Source organism: Nothoprocta perdicaria, unplaced genomic scaffold, assembly GCF_003342845.1.
Source record: "Nothoprocta perdicaria isolate Ctin4 unplaced genomic scaffold, notPer1 scaffold_314, whole genome shotgun sequence".
In the NCBI taxonomy this organism is placed as follows: Eukaryota; Metazoa; Chordata; class Aves; order Tinamiformes; family Tinamidae; genus Nothoprocta; species Nothoprocta perdicaria.
The window spans coordinates 525,204-535,746 of record NW_020455549.1 but is presented as its reverse complement, the minus strand read 5'-3'; the positions used below and the strand labels follow the sequence as shown (position 1 = coordinate 535,746).

Sequence of the window (10,543 nt, the reverse complement as noted above, 5' to 3'; positions counted from 1 at the left end):
AGCCGCCCGCCATGGAGCCCAACAGCCCCCGCAAGATCCAGTTCACGGTGCCGCTGCTGGAGCCGCACCTCGACCCGGAGGCGGCCGAGCAGGTGGGGGGGGCACCGGGAGCCGCGGGAACTCCGCGAGCGGCGGCACCGGGAGCAGCGGGCGGGGCGGGGCGGGGGGCACCGCGCTCCGCGGGGGCCGCGCTGGGCACCGGGAAGCCGCGGGAAGGGAAGCGGGAAGGACGCGGCGAGGGCAGCGCTGGCCACGGCCGCGGGCGTCGCGCCCTGGGCGTGGGGACACGGGGGGCACCGGGCACGCACGGCCTCCCCCCCACACCCGGCTCCCCGCGAGGACAGCGGGCCTGGCGCCGGGCACCCGACCCGAAGCGGGTCCCGCCGCTCGGGGCTCGGTTCCGGGCGCCCCTCACCCGCTTATCAGGGCAGGCGTTGGGAGTCCCCCCCCTTGCGCGGTCCCCTGGGTGCCGCCACCCTCCGTGCCGCCCGCCAGCCCTTGCTCAACCTGTGCCGGGGCTGGCCGGGCTCCAGCAGGACATCAACCCCGGGCAGCGGGCACGAGGCTGGGCCCGGGCGCTGCTGGCCGGGGCGGGGGACAGGGACATTGCAAAAGAGCCACCCCGCCGGGAATAGCAGCGGCTCTCGCGTGGCAGAGCTGCCCCGCCGGGGGCACTTGGGGTGCAGGGCAGCACAGGGGGTACCATGGGGCACCCCGGGGCTCGAGGCGGCGGAGACGGGTGCGCGGGGGACGGGAGCGCGGGGGCTGCTCTGGGACGGTGACGAGCGGCGCCCGCCAACGCGCCGAGAGCCTCGGGAGCCAAAGCGCCGCCGCTGCCACCTCCGTTGGCAGGTGCCAACAGCTCCGAGGCTGCCAGATCTGAGCGCGGGATGGGGGGAGCGGAGTCTCCCGTGGGGCTCGGGGATGTTGGGGGCGTCCCCACGGCCTCAGGGGTCTCGTGGGTGGCCCCATGACCTCAGGGGTGTCGTGGGTGTCCCCCTGGCCTCCAGCCCTTCACCACCTGCATCCAGCACCGCTGCCAAGCGGTGCCCCCTTGGCAGTGGCACAAGGGGGTGGGCAGCACGTTGGCCCCTTTTCCATGGGAAAAGGGAGAAAGCTGCAATTTCCACCAAGGTTTTCCAGCAAGGAGATGGTGGGAGCCTGGGGGAGAGGGGCAGGAAGAGCCGCTGGTTCCTCCCGCGCCGTCCCAGCGGGAAGGGTGGTGGCCGGGGCCCGGTGGCCTCGGTGGCTCCTCGGAGCGCTGCCTGGAGAACCACATCCAGCCCTATCGGAGCGAGCCCGCTCGCGTGCCCCCCGAGGGTCCCCACGTGCGGGAAGCGATCCCGACCGCGCTGCTCCGGGGGCCGCATCTCCGCACGGGGGCTCGGGCCTCTCTCCGAGCACCGCTTTCGACACTCCGGCTTCCAGCGCCTTCATCCCGCCTCTCCTCCCGCCCGTTCCTGCCGCTTTTGTCCTCGGAGTTTCTTAATCGATGCTGGAGATCGAGCTAAAAATAGCCCCGGCGGGAGAACAGCAAAAGCTGGGCCCGGAGGCAGAGGAGGAGCTGGGAGAGGGAGGAAGGATGGAGGCCGGGAGCATCGCTCAGCCGGGCACCGGAGCCAGGAGCATCCCGGTGCCCAGGACTCCTGGGCCCTCTGCCTGGCATGGAGCGGGAGCAGGAGAGCAGCGCCGCGGGGCTCCGGCTGCGTGACCTTGAGCCGGTCACGGCACACGGAGCGTCGTCCCGCGCGCCCGGAGCCAGGCGGGCGCCACCCGCACCCCGGGGTGCCACCTGCCCCAGTGCCACCCTGCACCAGGGTGCCCCGGGTACCAAGAGCTCAGCCCACCCCATGGTCCCAAGGGAGCCCAATGCTGCCCGTCCCTCAAACAAGGGGGTCCCCGAGATGCCCCCCGGCGCGTGCGGCGGCCGCCGTCCCGCGGGAACCGCCGGCGATTTTTTTGTCTCCCTCTAATCTCCGTTTAAAATCCGGCTGGCGGGTTTCCATGGCAACGCGGGAGGCGCGGGGTGGGGGTGGGCTCGGGCGTGGGGGCGGGAGGGGGTTCCCCCCGACCACTCCAGCCGGAGCCGCCGCGCCTAATGCCTTGCTCATTAGCATCTCATTAGCATCTCATCGAGCATCTCCACTCGTTAGGGAAGCCGGAGGCTCCTCGTTTAGCGGCTCGAAAGAGCCTCCGAGTTACTAGGTCACTGGAGGCGAAGGCGGCGCCGCGTCTCCACGCTCCACCTGTGTCCGGGTGGAGAGGACACCGTCCCCAAGGATGCCACCGTGTCCCTGGGCGTCCCCAAGCGGTGCCTTGGTGGCTCTCCGCGTCCTGTCCCACGAGCGTGCCCAAGGCCGGAGGAAGGGCCGGGTCCCGGTGACACGGGCCAGCCCCGTGGCCCCGAGCACTTCCCGCTGCCGGCCCATAACGAGCTCGTTAGCGCTGGTGTTTTTCCACCTTGGCCGGGACACTTGGGAGATGTTGATTCCAGTGACACGTGCATCCTGTGACGCGGCTGTGTCCCCTGCCTGTGTCCCCAGGGCGGGTGGCCGCGTGCGGGGACGGTCTCCGGGCCAGCAGGAGGGATGGCTCCCATGGGGTCCCATGGGTGCCCGTGACCCACAGCTCCTTTCCCTCCCCCAGATCCGCCGGCGCCGACCAACTCCTGCCAACCTGGTTCTCAGCAGCGACCAGTCATCTCCAGGTAGGTCCTGTTTGCGTCGCTGCATCCCCAGGAAAGGCTGGGATCCAGCCCCAGGGTCTGCTCCAAGCCCGTGCACCGGTGTCCCAGGGTGCTGAGGACCTGAGCGGTGGCCTGAGGGGACACCAGTGCAGGCAGTTCAAGAGGTCCATGCCAGGCAAGGACGGGAGAGGCCGTGCAGACAGCTCAGGTGTCTAGAACAGGACAAGCTGTGGTCAGCAGTGTTGGCGACGTGGTGCTCAGAGACCTCCCAGGCATGGTGCTTGGAGACTCTGCTGCATGGTCCTCAGGGATCTCAAGGTGTTGGGCTCGGAGACCCAAGTGTGGATGTTCAGAGATCTCCAGGACGTTATGGTGCTCAGAAACCCCAGGACATGTTGCTCAGAGACCCCAGGACAGGGTGCTCAGGGCCCCCAGGACAGGGTGCTCAGAGACCCCAGGACAGGGTGCTCAGGACCCCCAGGACAGGGTGCTCAGGGCCCCCAGGACGTGGTGGTCGAGGAGCTCAGCACAGTGCTCGGGTCTGCTCTGCGCTGTTGTCTGGACCTGTTGAGGGTGTCGGGGACCGAGTGCGTTGCTTGCAGTGACCCATTCGCGTGACACTCACAGCCTGTGGCCCGCGCGGAGGCCCTGCGCGCTGCGTCCCCGCTTTGCACCCCGAGTGTCCCTCCTGTCCCCTCCCCGCTGCTTTTCCAGGAAGGGGTGCTGCTCCCATCCATCCAGGTCCCATCCATCTCCACGGGAGCAGCTGCCGGTGACAGGCCCAGCGTGGGCGATGGGGCCTCCTGGCAGCTCCCCAGGGCTGGACACCGACCCCTGCGCGCCGCCAAGGGAGGGGACACCAGCTGTGACATTTCAGAGCGCCTGTGTCAGCGCCTCCCCGGCATAACTTGGCAGGTGGCCTCTGGGGACAGGGTGCCGTGCCAGCCGGCCTCGCTTCCCCGCCGTGCGCCCAGTCCTCTCCCCGCACGCTTCGTAGGCGCTGGGGTGGGACGTGGCTTGGGGACAGCGACCCTGTCATTCCGGTCGCCGGAAAAGCACTTCCCCAAGGAATTCTGCCCCTGGCACATTGGACCCTTGCAGGAGGTGCCCAAGGCGTTACCCAGACCCTGCTGAGATGCCCGTAAGCTCCTGGGCACGTGTCACCTGCTGGTCCCTGGGTGGGGATGGGAGCCTGTTCCCGGTGCTGCGTCACCTGCATGCCAAGCAGCTCCATTGGGGTGTTATCCGGGCAACAAGAGGCTGGGTGAGGGCATCACCACCCCGGGGACAGCCCTGCCAGTGCTGGGGCAGCACGCAGGGGTGGTGGAGCCGCTGCCACGTCCATCCCATCCTCAACATCAGCTGTGGTGGGCACACGATGAAGGAGCTCAGGTCCCTGCAAGGAAGGAGGGAGATCACAGCCCTAGACCTCAAGAGAGTTCAGCCTCCTTAGGTACCACCTTGGAAGGACCAGGAGATGGGGACCTAGAGGGGATCCAAGAAAGCCAGTTGATGTGCAAGGATCACCTCTCCCAAGCTCCACAGCGGACAACCCAATGAGCAAGAAGTCAAGCAAAGGGATCAGGAGACTTGCGTGGAGAAACAAGGAGCTCCTGGAAATCTCCGTCACAGTTTTGGAAGTGTACAGAAGGGGGAATCAGGAGCAGGTAACCTTGGAGGACCACAGGGACACTGTCTGAGTAGACAAGGATGGGAATAGAAAGGTCCAGACCTGTCTGGAGTTTAGTCTGGCAAAGGATGTCAAGACCAACAGGAAGAGCTTCTTTAAAACCATCAGTGTGGGGTCACTGCCAAGTGGAAAAGGGGCCCTGATGACAAAGGACACAGAGGAAGCAGGAGGACTGAACACCATCAGCACCTCGGTCTTTACTGGTAAGACCAGGTCTGACAAATCCTAGGCCCTGGAGACCAGGGAGAATGTCTAGAGAAAAGGAGACTTCTTCTTGGTAGAGGAGGACCAGGTGGTTAGAGATCACTTAGGAAAATTTGCCATCCCCAAGGCCATGGTTCCTGATAAGAGGTGCCCAAGGATGCTGAGGCAGCTGGTCAATGTCCTCGCAAGGCCACTGTCCATCATCTTAGAAAGGTCCTGGCAATCCAGAGGGGTGCTGGGGACTGGAAGAAGGCTGATGTCCCCCGAGTCCTGCACCTAGGGAGGCATGACACCGCGTACCAGTAGATGTTGAGAGCTGATCTGTTGGAAAGCAGCTCCATGGAGAAGGACCGGAGACACCAAGCTGACCAGCAGTGCACCCCTGTGACCAAGAAGGCCAGTGGTATCTGGGCCTGGAATAAGGAGAACATTGCCTGCAGGTCGAGGTCCTCCGGCCCCTCTACTGCACTGGATCCAGCTCTGGGCTCCCCAATACAGGAGAGACACGGAGCTCCTGGAGCAAGTTTGGATAAGGGCTACCAAGATGATGAAGGTACTGGAGCATCTCCCCTGTGATCTGGGTGAGCTGGGACTGCTCAGCCTGGAGAAGACTCAAGACATTCCTCTTATCAACGTGTAGAAGCCTCTGGAGGGAGGATGCCCGGAGGATGGGACCAGGCTCTTCTCAGTGGTACCCAGTGACAGAACACCAGGCAATGGGCCAAAATTCCCATGTGATCCCAAGGAAAAACTTTCCTTTGCTGGTTTTCCTTGGTTGCCCAAGGGAGGCTGTGGAGTCTCCACGCTTGGAGACATCCCAAAGCCGTCCGGATGGGTCCTCACCAGCGTGCTCTCCGTGGCTCTGCTTGGTTGGACCAGATGGTCCCAGAGGTGCCTCCCAACCTCAGCGTCCCTGTGAGTCGGTGAGTTGGTGGTGCTGGGACCAGCCCCCTCGTAACCTCTCGCTCCTCTCTGTCCCCCTCCATGCTGCCCCACAGAGGTTGACGAGGACCGGCTCCCCAACCCCCTGCTGAAGGTAGGCACCGTGCGGGGGGCCCCGGGAGGAGCGGGGTCACCCCCCAAGGCGACAACGTGACCCAACCGCCCCCTGCAGCATGGGGTGAACATTGGGGTGCTCCTTGTCAGCGCCCACCTTGCCCCCGCCGGTGACTCGCTCCGCTTCCCTTGCAGTCGGGCCTGGCCATGTCGCCCCGGCAGAGGAAGAAGGTGTCCCGCACCACCCCGACCATGAAAGGTACCGCTCGCGCCCGGCCCCGCCGCCGCCGGCGTCCCCCCAAAGCCGGGGGACAGGGCCACGTGCCACCCCAGGGCGCGGGGTGCTCAGCATCCCCGTGCCAGGCAGCAGGACCTGGCCACCAGGAAGCCACCTCATCCATGAGGACGTGCTTAGCAGGATCTCGCTGCCACCTTGCTATGGAATCAGGTGCCTCGGAGGGAGGTGCCCGTCCCCGGAGCCTTGGGCTCACAGGGTCACAGCAGGGCTGGTTTCGGATGGCACCCAGGGGTTAAAGCACTTGGAGCCCTTGGACTTGGTGTGGGCAGGAGAGGGTGTCCAACCGGGACACGGCGCAGGGAGAATCGTGTCCCCGGAGCAGGGACAGCGGTGTCCCTGGCACCTTTTGTCCCCTGTGCCACAGCACAAGCAGTGCCACAGGGCATCGGGCACCACCAGCCTTTCGGGGCCCTCTGGAAAGGGTCCTGTCCCACCTTTCTCACGGGAATGTGCGCTGGGGGACACCAAGGACGTGGGTCCTCCCTGGGGACATCCGCCCCCGTGGGGTCTCATGGGCTCTCCCTGCCTTGCAGAGCTGCAGATGATGGTGGAGCACCACCTGTGCAAGCAGGCGCGCGGCGAGGAAGAGGAGGAGGAGGAGGAGGAGGAGGGTGGCCAGGAGCAGCACGGCCCCGCGTGCTGCCACCGCGGGGACGGTGACGCGGAGCACAGCCACAGCCCTGGGGGCACCTGCCCGCTGGCTCAGCCCCCACGCGAAGCCACCAGTGAGTAGAGCCCCCCGAGGCGGCAGCTCCGGGTGTCCCGGTGTCCCCTCGGCTCTGCCGGCGGAGCGGCGGGTGACAGGGGGTCCCCAGGCCGGGCGGGGGGACACAGGGCACGGGCTGGCGCTCACGGCCATGGTGCCCGCAGAGGCAGCGGGCGCCCGAGGGGACACGCGGCAAAGCCCGGCCGGAGACGGCACCCATATAGCACCGAAGGAGGCCGGGGGCAAGGGTGCGGCCACCAGCCAGTAGGTACGTGCTGAGTAGGGTGGGATCCATACGAGGACGTCCTGGGTAGGGTGGGATCTAGATGGGTACGTCATGGGATAGGGTGGGATCTATAGGGGTACATCATGAGAAGGGTGGGATCCATGTGTGTATGTACCGGGATAGAGTGGGGTCTAGATGGGTACGTCATGGGATAGGGTGGGATCTATAGGGGTACATCATGAGATAGGGTGGGATCTATATGGGTACATAATGGGTGGAGTGGGGTCCATGTGGGTACGTACTGGGTAGGGTGGGATCTATAGGGGTACATCATGAGATAGGGTGGGATCTATATGGGTACATAATGGGTGGAGTGGGGTCCATGTGGGTACGTACTGGGTAGGGTGGGATCTATATGGGTACGTCATGGGATAAGGTGGGATCCATGTGTGTATGTACCGGGGTAGGGTGGGATCTATATGGGTACATCATGGGTAGGGTAGGAAGCATATGGGTCCATAATGGGTAGGGTGGGAAGCCTATGGGGACACACTGGGGCGTGAGGCACCCATATCGGTACGTACTGGGGCAGGGTGGGCTCTACGCGGGTCCATGCTGGCTTTTACTGGGCTCCATGTGGGGACATACTGGGAAAAGGACAGGCTCCAATTGGCTACGTACTGGGATACGGGGGGCTCCATACTGGGAGGCACTGGGCCGTGGTGGGCACCAAGTGTCCCCAATCTGTCCGCAGGTGCCACGGAGCCGGGCAGGAGCGAGGCCGCGGCCGCAGGAACCGCCCCGCCGCCGAATGCTTTTGTACCGATTATTTTTTCAGATTTCGACGGCTCTTTTGGGGGCGTTGGTGACGCTTTTTTTCTTTTTCTTTTTTTTTACCGCCGCCTCCAGGCCCGGTTTTGGGGACACCAGCCCCGTGCCCGCCCTGCCGATGGGGCCACAGGGTGGCCTCCCCTGTGCGCACTCGGTCTGGGGACGGTCCCCTGCCCCTGCCCCCCCTGGGGTGTCCCCGGGGCCACCTCGAGGCCCCCGCCCCCCCTGGGGTGTCCCCGGGGCCACCTCGAGGCCGTCTCGGGCGAGGAGGCTGCTGTGGAGGCTGCTGCTCCCGGAGGCCCGCGGGAGCGGAGCCCTGTGCACGCGCGTGCAGGCCGGGGGGGCGCGCACGGGGGCCGTGCAAGGTGGGAGCTTGCACGCACGCCGCTGTGCAGGCACGTGGGTGCACGCACACGTGTGTGCAAGCACAGGTGTGAGCTTGCACCGACGCCACCGTGCAAGCACACGGGTGCGCACACATGTGTGCGTGTGCATGCACAAGCGTGAGCTTGCACACACGCCACAGTGCAAGCACGCGGGTGCACGCACATGTGTGCGTGTGCATGCACGGGGGAGAGCTTGCACACACACCGCAGTGCAAGCACACGGGTGCACACACATGTGTGCGTGTGCATGCACAGCTGTGAGCATGCACACAGGGCAGTGCAGGCACGCTCGTGCATGCACAAGTGTGAGCTTGCACACACACAATAGTGCAAGCACGCTAGTGCACACATGGGTGTGCGTGTGCATGCACAAGTGTGATCTTGCACACACACCGCCGTGCAGGCACGCTCGTGCATGCACAAGTGTGAGCTTGCACACAGTGCAGCGCAGGCACACTTGTGCATGCACACGCATGTGCACACGCATGTGCACACGCATGTGCCTGTGGGAGCTCACACGTGCACACGGACACAGGTGCATCTCCGCACACCGGAGCACGCCCGCGCACGCCCGCGGCGGGCACACACGCACTGGGCACATGTGGGTTTGCATGCACGCACATGTGCGCACACGCGCGTGCCAGGCGCACACGCGGCACCGGGCACCTGCCGCGCGAACCTCTTATTAAAGAGATCCCCTTGTGTGCGCCGGCTCCTCGTTGCCTTCGCGCCTGGCACCCTTGGGTGCTTCCCTGCGGAGCAGGGAAGGGGCCCAGGCGTCCGGGCGGCAGCAGCACGGCGACACGGCGGGTGGTGACGTACGGTTTATTAAGAGCTCGTTAGCGGCGGCTTCGTTTCACATGCACGAGGCGGCAGGAGGGGGATGCGGCGGCGGCTGCGTGTGGAGATGGGAATGGGAATGGAAATGGGAACGGGAATGGGAATAGGAACAGGGATGGGAACGGGAATAGGGATGGAAATGGGAACGGGAATGGGAATGGAAATGGGAAAAGGAATGGACATGGGAACGGGAATAGGAACGAGTATGGGAATAGGGATGGGAACGGGAATAGGAACGGGGATGGGAACGGGAATGGCCAGTGTGGCACTGCTGGAGCCGGAGGCAGGGAGCTGGAGGATGCCGGGGCTGGAGAAGCTGCGGGAATGTTGGATCCGACACGATGCAGCCCGAGGCTCCCGGAGCCGGGGAAGCTGCAGGCACGGCGGCTCCAGAGGACGCCGGGGCGCTGCCGGAGCCCCGGGAGCTGCCGGCATGCCGGAGGCAGGGAATCCCGAGGAGCCCAGGAGTCCAGGGGCACTGCAGGCCTGCCGGAGCCGGAGGAGCTCGAGGCATGATGGAGCTGGGAATGACAGCTGGGAATGACGGAGCTGGGAATGATGGAGCTGGGAAAGCCGGAGCTGGGAAACCGGAGCTGGGAATGATGGAGCTAGGAAACCGGAGCTGGAGAAGCCAGAGCTGGGGAAGACGGAGCTGGGGAAGACGGAGCTGGGGAAACCAGAGCCAAGGAAGCCGGACGCATGCTGGAAGCCAGGATGCCGGAGGCGCCCTGACGCCGGAGGCACCGCGTAGCCCGGAGCGAACCGGAGGAGGCTGGAAGCACATTGGAGCCGTTGGAAGCCCGCCTGAGGACGCCGGAGGCAGAGGATGCGGGAGCCGGGGGAGGCCGGAGGCGGAGGATGCGGGACGTGGGGATGCGGGAAGCTGGGATGTGGAGGCCGGGATGGGAGAAACCGGGATGCGGGAGGCACGCTGGAGGCAGGGACACCCGGCACCCCTGGGTGCTCAGGCCTGGCTGGCTGTGCGCGCTGCAGCGGGGGGGGCTCCGGCCGCCCCCGTCCTGGCCCGTCGCCGCCGTCCCCATCCCAGGACACTCGGAGCATCCCGGCGCGGCGGGAACCGGCCGCCTTAGCAGCCGGGATGGGGCGGGGGGGGCGCGAACCCCGCGGCTCCGGAGCCGCCCGGGATGCTCCGGAGTCGGAGGCGCCCATTCCCCCCCGGGGGGCCCCGAGACCTGCGGGGCGGAGAGGACAGTCCCTGAGGGGTGACACCGCGGGGCGCATCCCGCGCGCCCGCCGCGGCGCCCACCTCGCTCCCATGGGAGCCCTTATTCCACATCGCCGTTGTGCGGGTGCCGGTCGCCGCCCGCCGCCGCCTCCTCCTCGCCCAGGGGCTCCTCCACGGACACCTGGTTGGTGAGTCCTGCCGGGGGGGCACGGGGCGGGTCGGGAAGCGGGGCGTGACGCGGGACCGGGGTGGGGGGCACGCGCGGTGCTGGCACCCACCGCTGGCCGCCCGCTCCTTCCACTTCTGCTTGTTCTCCTGGATGTACTTGGCCCACGTGGCGCGGAAGCCGGCCAGCTCCGTGCCCAGCTCGCCCAGCTCCAGGTGCTCGTCCAGGGACGGCTGCCGCCACTGGGCGCTGCGGGGACACCGGCTCGGGGGTCCCCCTTGGGTCCCCAATTCCCCAGGAATGGCGCCTGTCACACGTGTCCCCGGTA

The 10,543-nt window shown here is 66.3% G+C and overlaps 1 protein-coding gene across 1 annotated transcript; it reads left to right on the top strand.

Annotated features, from left to right (window-relative positions):
• Positions 1–11: 11 nt before the first annotated feature.
• On the top strand, positions 12–6,475 carry PPP1R1A (protein phosphatase 1 regulatory inhibitor subunit 1A; the record flags this gene model as incomplete). The annotated part of the gene is made up of 5 exons (XM_026042820.1): positions 12–92; positions 2,647–2,707; positions 5,579–5,616; positions 5,772–5,835; positions 6,408–6,475. Coding segments are annotated over exons 1-5 (312 nt in total), but the record flags the coding sequence as incomplete, so codon positions are not given.
• Positions 6,476–10,543: the final 4,068 nt, after the last annotated feature.